Raw genomic sequence first — 17386 nt, forward strand, 5'->3', positions numbered from 1 at the left:
ACTACTTACTCAAACTCACGCCTTCCCTCCAAGGTCTGCGTTGAGTTATAGGACACCGCCAGTTAAAAATATTTCAGTTCATTTCAAATTTTCATTTTCTTTCTTCTTTTAAGAGTATGTAGACGCCTGATCTAGTTGTTTATCGCCTTTGCAATGCGGTCTAATCCCTCAAGCAGCAGCTCCTTCTTATTCGAGAACACAATCCTGAACCAACCCGGCTGCTCGGAGCCAAATTGCAGGCCAGATGCAATGAATACCTTGTTCTGAAGCAACACATCCATGACTTCTTTGCTAATGTCTTCGCTCTCTCTGTCCGGATGCCGCTCACGATATGCCTTGCCCAGGTCGACCCACAAGAAGAACGCAGCATTCGCGCCAGGTGCATAAACGATGTCATTCGTATTGGCCCACTGCACCACCAGCTCGAAATGCTCTTGAAGTTTCTGTTGATTCTCAGCAATGTAGCCGTTCACCCAGTCGGTGTCGTCGAGTATATTTGCAGTAATGTGGTCTGATATCGAGGACGGAGAACTGTAGATACCAACGGGTATCAAAGAATCATGGAAGGAAGGGTTGTGTTGAGAGATGATGGCCCCAATTCTGATTCCATTTGCTCCAAAGTCCTTGGACATACCCCAGAGGACATGGAGGCGGTGGGCGTCCATGATGCCCGTCGTATCAATGGATAGACAGGACTCGAAAGGGACAGGCCCGGGTTGAGTGTCGATTGTGTTGCTCCAGACGGACAGGCCGTAGATCTCATCGCTAATGAGATGGACGTCGTACTTCTGGCACAGCCGCATCAAATCAACAATCACCTCTCGCGGATAACATCGCCCCAGAGGGTTGTGAGGATGGCACAGGATGAGACCAGCGATCTTAACCCCCTTGGCCTGGGAGGCCAGCAATGCATCTTCGTATTTCTGCACGGCATCAACTCCGAGCGGGTCGAGACCGTGGAACGGCACCCGCACGAGTTTGCAGCCTGTTCGGTACTCCACGTCCGGAATAAAAGCACCGTAGTGAGGCTGGCCCAGAAGGAACCCTTCTCCGGGGTTTCCCAGAGCCCAGACGAGATGCTCTATCGCCGAACTGCAGCCGTTGGTAACCGCGATGTGTTCCGGCTGGATGGCAGTGAGAGGCTTGAAGCGATCAGTCAAGAACCGCGAGATAGAGCCCTTTAGTCGCTTAGATCCCGTCATGCCATCTCCATACGTGAACGAGTGCGTTGGTACGGCGAGATTATTGTGGATGTGCTCCGACAGCCTCTCGTGCATGAGCGAGTTCTCCGCTATACCGAGGCTAACATAGCCCGTCGGGTTCGTCTTGGGGTCCCAGAGATCGCGGACGATGGCCCAGAGAAGCATACCGGGGTCCGGCTGGGCCGCCTCTCGGCCACGAACCGAAAGACCGTATTCCATTTTGCGTCGTTATTGCAGTTGAGAAGAGAATGACTGAAGTTGCGGGGTGAGGCGGTTTCTGGAGACGGTGGCTCATCTCTAATATGTAGTCGTAACGATTTGATAAGAGAAAACAGGCTAGCCAAGCGGGCGACAGATAAAAAGGCCGGTTTAGCTTGTCAGTGGACACGGGGAAAAGCGGTCATTTTTTCTGTCGGCCGAGTGACTTTGTGGTGTCCAATGACTCAATCAAGCCAAAATGGAGCCAGACGTTGTGAACTCACATCTTCTATTTGTCCCGCACCCCGCATTTTTGTTGGGCCATTAGGGGAATAAGGAAAGTTGCTGGAGACGTTTGGTGTCTGATTGGTCGACTGTAGGATCCTCGAAGAATCGTTTGATATTGTCTCGTGACAGCACAATACCACTACTCGTGTCCACCATTTGCATTTCTGCTGACTACACGGGTACCCTACAAGTAGTTTGCTCCTTTCGTGTTCTTGCTGTTCTTTTGATTCACCTGTTCTGCAACCTTGAGTTTCCTGTTGGCCAGAACTAGTCGGCGGGTTATTGATACCTGGTTACGCCCTTTCAAAGGGCATGGTTGACATGCAAAAGTCAAGACACATTTCTGGAGGGTCATTGAAAGCTACAATGTCTGCGCTAGTTGATTTTAAAAATTATATCTGTAAATATTTAGCTTAAGCTTGTGCAAGCTGATTTGTGATACTTGGTAATGGCTTGCATCAGCTTTCATGGTTGGAGGCTTGCCGAGAGCAGTCTAAGGACTTAGTCATCAAGTTGATACATTGTTTTGACACAGGTTAGCTAATAGGGCATTGCCTTGGTCAATAATTATATCAATCGTGAGTCAATGGCTCACTTACACTCGTCGTGGCTTGGGGTTTGTCATCCTGCACCAGATGGCTCTCTGAAATGCATAGATTATGATTAGCCTTGTTGATCAGAATGTAGCTCTTGGGTGAATGATAGGACAAACCTTACTTTAAAATCACTTTTAAGTGCAACCTGGATGGCTATGTATTGTTGAGAAGGTTGTTGTTCAAGACATTAAGAGTTGATCACACAGCTTAAGAGGGCTCTTGGAGACTCCAACTTTTGCGTTAGGTTGCCGGCACTGCTTACATTGTTTTCCCTTGCAGTAGATATCTATCATTCAGGCTCTTCAGACTACTTAGGGAATCTCCGGATCCAATAAAAGTTAGGCTTGTAGATGACTTTCCTCAATCATTTCTTGATGACAGGCTATCTTTGTCATTCTGATACCACAGCCAACTTCTTTCTTTCAATTTTCCGGCATCTCGAAAAGTACAGCCGTCCTGGTGAATGAAGTCCAGCCTGCTGGCCAGCAGCATTGTATCGTCAGTTTATCGTATTTTGTTCGTATTACTGGAATAGAGTTCATCCAGACAAGCCCACACATGGCTCACCAAACTCACATAACACCCGGCCAACTGGCTTCAGCCGAGGAGTCAGCGCCACAGTCGATACGGAACCCACCCACATTCTGGACGGGAAACCCCAGAACCTGTTACTTTAGCTGCAGTTGTTGAAATGTTAAATAGGTTAAGTGAGAGACTTTGCACTGACCTGAACTACATCACTCACCCAGCAAAAGAACCCATTAGCCGTGGACATCTGCAGATCATAAGAACTTTATCGCTCAACTTACAACCAAGACAACCTTACCGTCATACGCGAATCCAGTCACAGCAGGAATGAATCCGTGCTCAGAACATCGCAGCCCCCATTCCCAAGCCCCGTGGCAAACGTCTGAATAAGCAGCTTCCAGCATACCAGCGACAACAGGTCCAAGACATCAGACGAAAACCGGCCAAACTCAGCCGTCCCACCCACCCAAGACGCAATCAACCTGAGGCTCCGATGTCTGCTCGTAAACATTGATCTTCCAGCCTAGTCTCATTCAAGCGTTTTCCAAAATGCCTTCGTGATGCCTTCATCAAACACACCGTAAAGCGCCCCATGATGAACCTTTTTCAACTACCAAAAGTCTATCGCCGGCACACCCAAAATCCGGCTTTGGCTGGAACTGCCGTTCCAATTGTTGCCATAAATGCCGTTCCCGTAAAGTTATCCTCGTACTTTAACCCCCCGCCCCTCCCACCCACAGACGCAGCATCAACAATCCCAAGGTAAGCAAAAGGATACTTCAGCTTAACCGACCAATCTCTCTCTCTTGAAAGCATCTCACCACCAAAATGAGACTGATCATTGGAAACCCCCCCCCCCCCCCCCGCCACCGTTAGCACTCATAAGACCCGAATCACCTGCCACGCCGTTATAACCGTGGAGGGGGTGAGCACAGATTTCCCACTTCGCGCAACCCCCCATCTATCCATCCACTCTTTCCGTGGATCTCGAGACGTTTGGCTCCCAGGATGACCATGTAGCACCGGGTTCGCGGCGATGCCGCATGACATCATCTCACTCATTGCCAAAGAAAAGAAACCAAAAAAACCAAACGATATAATGGCAAAAATCGGATGCATATTTGTACAAATCGGCAGACTTTTCTAGCATTAACACACACGAGAAAAAAAGAAAAAAAAAGGGAGAGCCCCATCATAACATACCCATGCTTAGAGAGGAAAAAGGGGGAGAATTAAAAAAAAAAAAAACTCCTATCTCACCTTGGTTGCTTTTTTTTTTTTTTTTTTTTTTTTTTTCCAAATTTCACAAAGCATGAACTTCGATGACCGATCTGAGCCCGATCACCAAGCATACGCTGCACAAAAAAAGAGACACATAGACACCAAAAGTGTGCCCATCCAACCACCGACTTTAAAAAAAGGATCCAAACCAACAACAAAACACACCACGGCATGATGGTCCCAAGCGAGCAATCAACAAACCCCCCGGGGGCCACCCCTCCTAGAGCAAACAAGGTTCAACCCGCGATCTTGAGCCCCACGTGCCCCCCTCCCCTCCCTCCTCTTCTCCCCTTCAGAACGTCGTAGCCACCGCACGGTACAACCACCACCAAACCTCCCGCCCCCCCTATCCCTCCATTTAACCCAGAGCATATGTGTGTGTTGTGTGTGTACACGCATACTTCAAACCCCCCTGAAGAAAAGTATAATCGCGCTTAATTCGCCTCACTCAACTCTTGAAAAGCTGTTAAACCCGATAGGTCGGGACCGCCCGGGAAGTGGTGGCTTTCTTTTTTTTTTTTTTTTTTTGATGGACAGTACAAGGTTTGGCGTGGCAAAAGGACTAGGCCTTGGTCGCTTCGTAAGTCCCCCCCCCCCCCCCCCCCCCCCGCCCGCACAACATTGATGATCTGGGAATGGCCTCGGGACAAGTGGAAACACGTTTGGGGGGAGTGTATGCGTTTATCTTGCTGAGACGGGGCAGTTGGCTTGTTCTAGACGCCGTGATTACCCGCTGATTCCCGTGGGCTAATTCCACAGACAGATCCATGTTTTCAATGCACAATGGAAGAGGGGGCGGCCACGTCAATCTCCATCACGGATCGGTGAACAGTTGAGGGATATCATATTGGCCATTCAGTTGAATACAAATTGATGTACTAAATATTCACACAGCGGTGGACGTCGTGTCCAGGTATATCCAAAAAGAAAAAGAGAAACAAGAAAAAAGAATAACTGCAGAAGAATAAAAAAAAAAACACAACGCCACGAGGTACTGTACGAGTGCTCCGGAACTGACGAGTCACTCATGTGTGTCCATAAACCCCCCAACCGCCCGTTCCAAAAGTGAATGCGCCGACCTAGATACCGGGTCAAATGCGTTGGTGTTTTTGTGTGTTCCTCAAACCCGTAATCATCATGCATAAGCAAGCAAAACAGATAGCCCAACCCGGCATTTCCACGTCTCGTCAACTCGTAATCTCTTTTCCAAACGTCTGCTCCATACATATACCCCGCTCTCACATTACAGCATTATGTTTGATTTATTGGCGTCGTCCAACTTGAGGTAGTGACTCCAGTCTCAGTTCCACAGGTGGACGATGGATGTCCAAGCTTCGGCTCGGCGCTCGTCGGCCGCCAGGCGTACGTGGGTGGGCGACGTTAACCCGACCACCGCGCTCCGAGATGCGTGCCGGACCCTCGTCTGAATCGGAATCATCCTCAGGTTCGTCGTAGCCGTAGTCCGCGAGCCGCGCAAAGTAGTCAGCGAGACCATCCACACTGGGGGTGCCGACAATGACATCGTATTGAGGCGGCGGTGTCTGAACAGGCCGGCCATTTTCAGCCGGAGGCGGAGGCGTCTCGGCGTCAAAGGCAGGCGGGTTGTATGAGGGCACGCGAAGCAGGTGGATCGGCCGGGCTTGGTTGTCGAGCGGATCTACCGCGGTCTGGGAACTTGGCGGCGAGGACCGGGGGCCGGTACCAGGCGTAGGCGTTGGGGACGAGGGAAGATGAGCTGCTTGTGGCGGTGCCGGCATCTCAGTTGTCGCATCAGTGACGTTAAGGGCGCCTGTCGACAGGTTGTTCGGGGATCCCTCAGGAGGCCCAGCAATAGTAACTGCGTCAGGGCATCCGCATGAAGTCTGGCGGCTTTGGGTTGTGCAGCTATCAGGGCCCGAGTACTCGGGCAGTGCCGTGTTAGCCTGCGTCGCGCGGCAGTTGAGTACCGTAAACGGCGAGTCAATGCTGATCTCAAAGTGACGGCGCTTAGTACCCGTAGGGTCTTCGGGGTCGATGCGGGAAATCCTCATGACGATCTAAATCAAATGTCAGCTGTCACTCATCCTCTATTTTTTTTTTTTTTTGCCGTAGCGCGTCAGGATCTTACCTTGATCCAATGGTACACATTGACATTCTTCCAACTGCAGTCGGGATGCAAGCGCAACTGCTTGTCCTTGGCCATGGTCTCGCACGTCGGCAATTGAACATTCATCTCAATCTCGGTCGAACCCCAGTAACTCTCGAGGCCAAGGTCCAAGTCACCCAAGATGTTGTCGACCGGCTCTGGCAGGGGCTCCGGAATCACGCCATGACGAGATGCGTCGGCGGCGCGGCGCAGTGCTGCAGCCTCCCGGGCCTCCCGGCGTTGGCGCGGTGTCAGCTCACCACCATTAACCACGCGGACGTCCGATGATGCATATGCAGGGTCCAGAGGCTTTCCGGCAGTCTTCTCGAGCAGAAGAATTTTCCTGCCTGGGTCTTTACGTGTGACTCGTCGGTCATTAGTCCAGTACTCGATGGACTCCGTGACAAACACCTTGAGCTTGTGAACCTGGACCTTGGCGAGCGGTGTAAGCTTGAAGGCGATTGGGATTTTCGTGCCGATCGGAAACGATTTGCCAGAAATAATAATGTCGTAGTGCAATTGGTCCTCCCATTGCCGGCTAATCGAGATGGGTTCTGTCATTTCCAGTGAGAGCTGATCTGGCACTCTCACAATGGTCACCTCCTTGGAACCGTGCAGGTTGGGCTTGAAAGCGCCGGCTCGCTCAACGGTAGCCTGCAACTCCCACTTGACGGAACCATATTGCAGTTTAGTCGTCTCGAGTTGGTGATGGTCGATTGGCAATTCGAAAGTGTACTCGTAAACACCGGGGTAGAAAACTTTGTAGCCCTTGGCCTGGTTGCCATTGGGATTGTCGCCCTTGCCGAAACTGCGAGATTGGTTGGATTGAAGGGAGAGGCGCTTCAGCTCCTTGGCCGTGAGGCCTTGTCTGTTGGGGGGAATCGAAAGGATCGATGGTGAAATGGAGTTGCGCGGGGATCCTGACACCAGGTTTGTCGATGACGAATTGGAAGAGCTGCTCTTCAGGGCGTATACGCATTGGTTGCCGTACTCCGTTTCCCACCCATCATTCACGGCGTTGAAAAAAGTCAACACCTGAGTCCGTAGCGACTCTTCTTCGTAAAGGTCAACCTTGAGGGGCGGGATTCCCTCAGGCCACTCAGTCCTCGCCTTGCCGACCAACTTCAGGCTTATACCCTTAATTTTCACGTTTTTGGTCACCTTCAATTGCAGCTTTCCGCGCAGAAGCGCAGTTCCTCCCTGGGAATGTTGGCGATGACCATCATGTTCGAAGCCGGTCAAAAAGATGTTGGGCTCGGCCATGAGAATCGAGCAGCTAACACCGCTGCCGTGTGCAACAGGTTTGGGGATTTCGGTGACCTGTGATGTGACGTTGCTTTTGGCGCTACGGACCGACATTAGGCTGCTTCGCTGTCCTGGCGTGTTGTACGCAGCGCTCATCAGAGGTGGTCGCAAGGCCTCGGCCATGGCTGCTGACCGTAGTGCCATCGTATCCTCCTCCGGGACTACTAGGTCTACCTCTCTGTAGGTAGAGAGACGGTTAAGAATGCTCGCTGCTCTGCTGGGTGGTCTCGAGAGGGTGGATGCGCGCGATGCAGACCGGCTCGGGACTTGCTTTTGGGAGAGCGAGAAGAATTGCTTGATGCTGAACTTGAGTGAGGCCTTCCCGAGCGATGTCGTGGTTGGCGAGACGGCGTTCGTCGGCTTTCTCCTCTTTGCGGGGCGCTCTGGTTGGGGTCTAAGTTCGTGGGGGACGAAGCCCGAAGGCCACGACGTAATATGTATTGATCGCGGTCTGACTTGACGAGCGCGGATGGGCGGCGTCGGCAATCGGCTTTGTTGTGTAGAGGGAGGGTCTAGGAGGTATCTAGGACAGTAATAGACGCCGCCGCGGGTGGATGTTGGAATCCAGTTTTCCGTTCGCCGAGATCGCTCCGAGTCTGTCATGGTCGGCATTGTTAGACGCTGGGAGTTGGAAGATTCATGAACGGGGTGGCCGAGTGACGAAGAGTCCGCAATCACTCAGCCAGCGTAAGGGAGGCGTGGTATGCCGGGTATATAAAACAAAAAGTAAAGGAAGAGATGTTGAAGTTTAGTTGTATTGAGAAAAGGGAAAAGAAAAAAAAAAGTGGTTGCAATGGCTTGGTTCAGGAACAACAGTAGGGGAGAGGGTCTGTCTGGGGAACTGAACCAGATTAGGTGCATAAGATGGTTCTATGCGCTGGCAAAAAGCAAGTGAGGGTATCCATAGGAAGAGGAGACGTGTAGGTCGGGTCAAGGAGTGTCGGGCATCGAGGGCAAGTTAGGGATAATGGGGGTTTGAGGTGGGATGCAGGGTTGACCGTGATAATAATTTGCAGTGATGGGACGCTGAGCGGTGCGAGCACAACACATGGGAGACAGGCATTGGCATAAGAAATGGTCCCGTCTAGAAAGGCAAGGTACGACGAGATGGAGATTGCGCTAGACAGAACGGGCAAAGAAAAAGGAAGGAAGTGGAAGCGTATGTATTGTATCCGTGCCAAAGGTATGAGAAGAAGCAGGACAAGACGTACCGATGTGATCAGAGTCAGGCGTGCATGCGATCAGTCATTGACAGCCGGGGGGCCTTATTCTATTCCGCCCTCGGACCTCCTAATGGGAGCGGGAGAAAAAGCAAGAAGCTTGAGTTGACTTTTGGCGGAGACGGTAAAGTCTAGTTGCTAGGTACAACGGGATGAGAGTGTCTTGGCCTGGTCTGCTTCTAAGAGGTCAGGAATGGCGTGCGGTGCTTAATGGCGGTGCGTGTGAGGGAGGAGGGAAGCGAGTAGATCGCAGAGAAGGGGGGGGGGGGGGGGGGGGGGGGGGGGTGTGTAAGGGAAGGCAACGTGTGTATGTGTGGGAAGTAGAGTAGGCCTTCAGTCCACTTGAGCAGAGGCCAATCTGGTTGGGCAAGATACCGAAGGATGATGAGTACAAGCAACGGCAACAGTAGTCCGGGCCAGTCAGGCTCGGTCCGTGTTGGCTTCCATGTCTCATGTTTGATCTTCTGAGGGCCTCAGTGAAGAGAGGATGGGAGCCCCGCGCACAGCGCCACACTTACCCAGATCCAGATTCACCAAGAAAGCGTCGGGAAGGACTTGTGTGGGGTGGGGGTGAGAAGCAAGAGGAGGAGGGATGGAGGAGACATAGACTCGACTCAAACTCGACGAGTGAGGTGTTGAGCGACAGGGAAGATGTCGACAGCGAAGGAGGGGTGATGGAGGGGCAGCGATGATGGAGACTGACTTGGGGGAGGTGAGGTAAGGTAAGGCGAGGCGAAGGCGAACGATGGACGGTGACGAGGCCACTGATTTGCCCTTGTCCGCCAGCGTGCAAGCGGAAAAGTGTGTGATGGAGGGGAATATACAGACGAGACGGAGTCTCCAGTCTCCAGGGAGGCCAGAAAAGACCAGCCGAAGCGACGGTGACAAGAGAGAGGGCCTACGAGAGGAAACTAACCAGCAACAGACAGGTCGAGGCAAGACAAGGCAAGCCAAAGCAGCCAGGGTACCTCACGGCTAGGCAAGGTACGACGAGGTTGCGATGCGACGGTATCCCGACCTCGAAGGGCAGGAAGTGGGAAGTGGGAATTGGCTTTGTTCGTGGTCGCGCACTCGCAAATGCAGGCGAAGGGAGTGGATTGGCTGCTACAGCGGACTCGGGCTGCGTGCAAGGATGATGTCGGGCGGGGTGGGAGAAGAATACCTGCGACACGGTCTCGCGGTGTGCGATGTGCGGTGTGTGCGGTGTACTGCAGACGCCCTGTGTACAGTTGGTAGCGGTATATACCCCCAAGGGAACCGGCCTTGCGTTTGTTGGTTAGTAAAGGAGGGGAGAGAAGGGAAGTGAAATGGGCGGAGTGGGCGGTCTTCCACTCGTAAGGAAAGATGAGGCGACGGGGGGTATGTGATGTATGTATTGGTTTGGACACTCTGTTTTTATTTTTGTGTTTTTTTTAGAGATGGGATGTTTGGAAGATGAGGGGGGAAGGAGAAGAACTCTCAACAGGACCAGGGCTAGGGGGGGAAGCATGTAGGTAGGAAATACTTGACGACGGCGCGGACGAGGCGGGATGACATAGAATGGGACGTTTGATGGTGTGTGGGCTTAGTACTTACCGCTTAACGTAAAACAGAGAACGCGAACACAAAATAGCTGAGGTTTTCCTTGCCGAGAGAAATTGACAGGACTGATAGGATGGATACGCCGGAACTGCAGAGTTGACTGGGTGCAAAAAACCAGAAAGCAAAAGCAGGTTTGTGGTTGAAATTAGTATTGCTGCTTTGGAGCGAAGGACGAAGACGTACTGCATAAAGGTAAAAGTATCGTAATGGCCTTTCAAGGAGGCGACAGGTATGCGCTGCCAGCAGAATGCAGTACGTAGCCCACGTCAAGTTCCAAGACCACCAGCCCAAGCCCAGTCTGGGCAGCCCAGGTCAAACTATACAGAACCTCTCTCTCTCTATCTTCAGTCTCTTCGGCTCTTTCACACACACACTCTCTCTCTCACACCATTCCAGTGAATGGTTTCAACAAGCTACAGGCCACCGCAGCGATCATCACCGGCTAGCAAGAGAGTCAATGACCATCGGATCTGAAGGAAGCTCTCCCTGGCTCTGTGTGAAGACTGAGCAGACTTCTCAAAGATAGCGGCCTTAGGGACTCCGTAATTGTGCCCCAAGTGATCAACCTATGATGTATTCCACGCCTTGGTAAGACCCCTGCCTGGCCCTTTTTTAATCGATTGTCTGCTTTTTCGCAGCATTGCTAGTGCCCGGACCACTCCACCGCCAATGAAATGCTAGGGGACCAGTGGGTTGTGGTCTCTAGGCTGGGTCGGCCGGCTGGGCCTGGGCTGGGCGGATTCCAATTACCTGGGGCCCTGTAGCTCTCTGTTACCTTTGACTGTGCGAATCAACCGGTGCTGTCAGGTTGCTTTCTGCCTTCGGAAATTCTTTCGGCTATGAGTAAGCTGGATTTGGGGACCCCCATGTTAAATCACCGTGTCGAGAACAGCCAAGTCTAATGCTTAGTGGACCATTTTTTTGTGGCAGTGTGGCTGGTGGCTGAATGCTCACTTGACAAGGCTCAGTTCACAGCATCGATGCACATGCCAGTATTGCAACGCCCGCACTGCCACTGTGTCGTCTGCTTTCACTGGGTTGTCGATGCTATAGCATCAGCGCCGCTACAAAGGAAGAGAACCTGCGCGTAGAAGGCGTTGTTTTCTCTTCATCCTGCCATCCCTATGACTGGTTGCCGTTAGTGATTGGGGTATACCCTGCATGTTGGGCACGATAAGCTCGTACATCCGGCGTTGCTCGCAGGCCTTCCCTAGAAAGGGCTATAGGATATGCAGCAGTGCAAGGATGTATCTCCAAGGAAGAATACCAGGCAATGATACTCCCCTCTGTCAGCCGTGGCGAAACGAGCAGTGATGATTTAGAGGGTCGGTCATGAAGGTGCCGGACGATTTGACAATTGGAACTCCAGTTCGTGTTTCTGTTGAACTGTTGATGATGACTCAAATATGTCCGCTTTTACCCCCGCCCGCCGAAATTGCCGACCAGCTTCTAGAAAACGAAGACGAAATGCAACGAAAGAACTCTGCAATCTGATGACATTTGGCACTGACCTGACTTTGCCATGCCGCGGCCGCCAAAGTGCCCCATGTCCTGTGTCACCGCGTCTATTCCGTATTAGTGCGCCTATGTAGCGTCAACTCTGTTGTGCCATTTCCGATAGATCAACACGGCTTGGCACAGAAACAGTTAGCAGATTGACTCTCCCGGCTTGCCGGACGCCGGCATACAAGCCGGACTTTTTGTCCGCCAATGGGTTAGTGATGGAAAAGTGATTTCTGAGCAACTCCTCACAGCGTGCATCACCAATGTGATCATCAGCTTAATGATTAAGAGCTCCTCGAATACAGCTTCCAGGTCTTCCGAAACCCGACGTCCGAGCCCCATTCATCATGAGCCGCGCATCGACCACATCCGCGGAGCCACAACACACACTTATCGACAACCACGCCACTCTGTGCGATGACTACAGGATCACGCTGAGCCCGAACATCGGGGGGCCTCTGAGTGGACCAAACCCCCTGGTAAACCCTGCGTGCGCTGGCGGCCTTGGTCGAACCCCACGCTGCTCCCATTGGGCTGCGCATGGTCATGAGCCACACTTCAGGGCGCACTCTCTTTAGAAGGGACACTTCATGTTCGAATCATTGTTGCGAAGATCCTCAAGAGGCGTGCCCACGGAGATACCAGAGGGTTGTAGGTTTTGATAGCTCGGATTGCGTGGAACAACAAGATGTAAAGGAGGCAAAATGAGACAGTGTATCGTGCAAGCCAGACAAGCCAGGCCCACCAGGGCAATCTGAGTGGCTGGAACTGGAACCTCATCGTTCGCCTGTGCGGCAAACTGCCAGCCGTGCGGCGCCAAACGGCCTTGTTTCACGTAGCACGCCTGTTTGCATCATGGTGCTTCTCCAGTCTCCCAGACTTGCATTGAGACGCAATCTCTGCCATCTCAACTCTGGTGTTCCAAACCAAAAGACCCACATTGGCCGGGCTACCCTGGGTGCTGTTGCATTGAGAGTGACGGCTGGGGTCGGAAACAGGGAGCTACGCAGCACACGAATGCCATTTCGCAGTCGTGAATGGCTCGTTGCCTTGGAAGAAGTGATTCTGCAAGCATTCCATCGGGACTTGAGATAGGGAGCAGCTAGGTCGGAGGATTGTTGTCCCAGATTCTCGACAAGGTAAACCCTGGGGTGGCAGTCAGGCAAAAAACAGGCGAACAGCTAGCTATGAGGGCGGTGAATTGGTGGGCAGGGCGAACAATGGACGTCCCGCAAGGGAAACGTGGGTATCCCAAAGACCAACCAAATTCGTCAGGGCATCATTCCTGTTGTGCTCTTGTATGGTTTTAGGCGAACATAGAGAGGCTCTCAAAGGTAAACTTGGTCGATATTGACGTATTCTCATTGATAGCAGATACATCTATCTCTCTTTGGTAGAAGTCCCTGCAGCAGCTGACGCCCCCAGGGCTGCAATTGAGCATTTGCCAGGTACAGATTTTCAAAGGGAGAAGATTCGCACCTGGCGGCGTGTGGAGACGCGGAGGCGGGCGTTGGTAGCGTACGCCCACCACCAGTCAATAGCCTTAGACTTTGATAGTAATATAACGGCGATGACGGCGAGCTCGACATGACAGGCCCAATTTCCCCTTGGATGTAGCACCCTTTGTGGACATGACAGGATAAATTTTAAATTTCGTCTGCATGTGGCTCAGCTTGCTTGCATTCGCCATGCGTCTCGCAAGGAGGATTAGCTATGACTGGGCAAGCGCGTCACTGCACCAGTATGCGAGTCAACCGGTTTGAGTCCATGGAGATGTCCGCCTGGAACTGGTTCGTGGTCGAGTCGAAACAAGGCTCTAGCGCAAATTCAGAGTAGAGAAGAAACAGTAGCGCGGTTATGCAGGATGGGGAGGGAGGGGGTTGGCTGTCAAATGGTGCTTGTCGTGCTCAGTCTACCAGCCCAGCCCGTCTGTCTATTGGCCTGCCCCGGGATTGTGTGCACTCCGTGACGAGTGTGCCATTGAAGGAAGTCAAATTGAAGAGTCTGGAGAAGGCCTGCGTCACTAGACAATGCCATGGCGGCAGGTTGGCGCTGATGCATGGAAATCTTGCATTTCGTATCCATATTCGTAATTTCGCGTATGAGACCTATCCGACCGCCGTGTCTGAAGTGCTGCAAAATAAACCATCAGGCATAGATAGATCCGAGCTCAGGGGGACAAGCTCTTGGTCGTCGCATACATAGTGTAGCAAATACCTCGAGTTCGTTTATTGTTCTGGTTGGGGTTTGCAAAGTTTTTCCAAGGGCATCGGCTGAGCCGGCTGTAGATGTTTTTTTTTTGTCCTTGCCCTTGTCTCGTTCCTTCTGTGGTGTGGTTAAGCCAGGGCTAGTGCAAAATTCTTCCCCCCAAGTCAGAAGGAAGCATATGATAGGCAAGCAAGAGCAAACCAGAAAAAAAATGGCAGGCCGACATTAGAACAGGGTCGAAATTCACAAAAGAGGAAATAGGGTACCAGGATTGAAACCAGGATCATGTGGAGAGATCCCCCTCCAGCTGCCGCTGCCGCTGCCAGTTCTATGATCAGATCGACGCCGCTGAGGTCATCGGAAGCTTAAATGTGGGGTCTCGTGAGTCGTGGACTCGTAACCACACCTGCAATGCTCCTTCCGCCATTGCTCCATTACTCCTTTACTTCCTGCCGCATCTGCTTGGCTGCAGCTGCCTTCGATCGTAACTGCCTGTAAGCCAGCTGGGGGGTCTTGCTACACACTACCGAAGCGACTGATAATGGAAAGAGCGAGAGGAAGGATTGATAGAGAGGGAAAGGGCAAGAGAAAGGCAACGGGGGACTGAAGCTGCAGTTGTTGCAATTGCAGTTGTGCCGCATCCGAATCGACTGCTGCAACCATTTTCTGCAACCCCGTTTTCTCTCCCAACTCTTCCTGGCGGCCAGATCTGTCAGCGGCGCAATTTAGCTCTACAATTCCTCCTCCCAATAGATGGTAGCGTATTATCAACGCAACCCAATCTGGGCGACCACAATTCGACGCCTGCAGCCCAATGACAACAGTGCAATTGGAACCCAGCCTGCTGCTAGTTACTATGCGTGACTAACTACTACGCAAGCTTGTCTAGGCTAGCTCACCGCAAAAGCTGAGTAGCAGCACCAGGGTCATGAGCTCACCAGCCCTGAAAAAGAAAAAATCCCGATATCCATTCTCAGTCAGTCATCATTTCTTGGGTTTTTTTTTTTTTTTACCGTTCTAAACCGTCGCCTCACATTCGGGCAACCCATGCTAGCCAGACAAGGAAAACTTGGCATGTTGGTTGTAGGGCCTCACATCTTCATGACGGGGCCTCGGCGGGGTCCAAAGGGTCTCTTTTTTTTTCGTCATATCACGAGCCCTTCATCGGTTTACCAGGTCCCTTGTTCGGCTAACCCTCCAATATGCCCTGTCAAACTGTTTCCTCCGCGGGGTGAAGATGCCGATCGCGCGTTTTCCCCGATGTACCAGCTTCAATGAAGCCCCAATAAGCAGCCTCACCAACCATCCCACCGCATCCACCATGCCGGCCCTCCGCCGATCTTCCTAGTCTCCCGTACGAGACGTTAACTTCCACTGCGGAACTTCCATATCCTACGCCCGCCATCTCTCATCGTTTCCTGTCCCGAAGCGGTAGAGTTTGAACGCCACCAGCCCCTGCCGCTCACATATTGCTCGCCTCATTTGTGTCATACTCGCCTACTAGTATCTCTTCGGAATCTAAGGCACTTGATCGCTCATTGTCAGCCACCAGATCCCTTTTCCCTGACGATCCTATTACAGAGACACTCCGCGCCAACCATTACCGCTAATACGCTACGAGCCTCGCTAAGGCATGTATTTGCCGCCGGCTTGGGCTGTCCTGTTGTGACATGTGTCAGCCGTTATCGACTGCCATAATAGCGTCTCCATATGCGAGATGACTGTTCCTCCTGTGGACTACTCCGTCACCTTGGCCATCCTCACAACGCCAGAGCCGCAAATGACAATTTCCGCCACGGCCGCCGTCTGGACCGCCCAGAGCGCCCGGGCCGTATTATAACCTGAGATGGCTTGATCGAAGGTCTAGATTCCAGCGCTCCGGACCTCCGGCATCGCCGCAAAAATATGACATTTCCAACAGCTTGGAGGGCCCGTTCGATGAAGCCGCTGCTACCGCCGCCACGCGGTCCCTACATACTGGGACAGATGGGCCCTCTCTTCGTCTTCGCTTTTTTTCAATTTGCAGCCTTAGAAGCCCCATGCCAGACTTTGGAAATGAGGAACCGCATCGGGCATCCATTTGGGCTGCCTCAAAATTGCGCTTGGATGCGGATCAATTTTTTTGATCCCACCCAAGACCCTAGCTGGGGCACCGCCAAGGCGATTGGGAACCTCGCGATTCTTCATTTGAGCTGCGAGGGGCATGCAGACACCTGCGTTCTGTGCCTGGGCCGTCGCCGTCGCGAATCTTACTCACTTACAAATGGGGTATCGGGCCGCAGTAGTGCTTCGTCGGTCCATGGCTTGCATGTTGATGTCTCGGCTCCGCAGTGGCCTCTGTCTCGTAGAATTCTCGCGAAACCACCATGGAGTCGGCGATCACGGCCGAGTGTGAACCACCTTTGGCTCTTCTTTATGTGACAATGCTGGTTGTTATTGTGAACAGTGCTCGGGCATGACAGCATCCTGCTCTTATTAGGCCATAAGTCTCTCCGAAAAGGGGATCTGCTGGTATTGGACTGAGCCGCATCCTTCAACTGCTAAGCTTGGATCCATCTGCAAGTAGTCCAATCCGGGCAGCCGCAGCTTACGTGCTCATACTGTCTTCTCCCACCCCCAGTCTCAACTGCCATAGATGTGTAGCCGAAAGATGCACCGTATGAGTGTGTCAGCAGCCACTTTGCCTGATTCGAATGTCAGCTGATGGTCACACGGCTTCAATTTGTTGTCCGCGAAATGAGGAGATAGATCAAGATGAAGATGTAGGAGGCCCGCAGAAGCAGCCTTCTCCCCATCATTATCATCAGCAGCAGCAACAGCAGCAGCAGCAGTAACAGCATCATTCCCACTAATTCCTGAGACGTGCGAAACCTAGGGCTCCAGTTGATTGGAAGCACTCCAAGTCTTCTTAGCAGAAGCTGGATACTCTCACTTTGACCTAAATTGTGAGGAGCCGATCGTGAAGGGAATGAGAGGCCTAGCAGCCGCATGCAAAATTGCCATAATGGAGACCCAAGCCTGGTTGAGCACTGATGAGACACACGTTCGGTACGTGGTTTAGAGACAGGGCGCCATGCCCGAGATCTCTTTTGCAAGACTCCCACTCCTATGCTGACCCTGCGCGCCCGCAGAAACATCGAGATTGGGGTTCTCGTCGCCGTGGGCGTTGCAAGCGTGGTAGTCTTGTCAAAGGCTAACAATATGTATCGAACGGGAATCGCAGTCGAGACGGCGATGTTGAAGAGTGGAGCGCTTTGGTAAGGCCGGATCATCAATCCTTGGTCGAACTTGAGACTGACTGTTCACAATGTTGAGACTTCTGCGGTGATGAATGGAACTGTTTCACTTGGC

General features: G+C 52.2%; 2 protein-coding genes across 2 annotated transcripts; both read right to left on the reverse strand.

Annotated features, from left to right (window-relative positions):
- Positions 1-131: 131 nt before the first annotated feature.
- CTRU02_214149 (ACC synthase) lies at positions 132-1421 on the reverse strand (the record flags this gene model as incomplete). Its single annotated transcript, XM_036724702.1, has 1 exon — positions 132-1421. One exon carries the CDS (start codon positions 1419-1421, stop codon positions 132-134), a length of 1290 nt encoding a protein of 429 aa, XP_036583821.1.
- A 3934-nt stretch (positions 1422-5355) lies between these two features.
- On the reverse strand, positions 5356-8135 carry CTRU02_214150 (arrestin domain containing protein; the record flags this gene model as incomplete). Its single annotated transcript, XM_036724704.2, has 2 exons — positions 5356-6129; positions 6201-8135. The coding sequence occupies 2 exons, from the start codon at positions 8133-8135 to the stop codon at positions 5356-5358; spliced, it is 2709 nt and encodes a 902-aa protein (XP_036583823.2).
- Positions 8136-17386: the final 9251 nt, after the last annotated feature.

The sequence above is a fragment of the Colletotrichum truncatum genome (genome assembly GCF_014235925.2).
Source record: "Colletotrichum truncatum strain CMES1059 chromosome Unknown Contig_0010, whole genome shotgun sequence".
NCBI classification, from domain to species: Eukaryota; Fungi; Ascomycota; class Sordariomycetes; order Glomerellales; family Glomerellaceae; genus Colletotrichum; species Colletotrichum truncatum.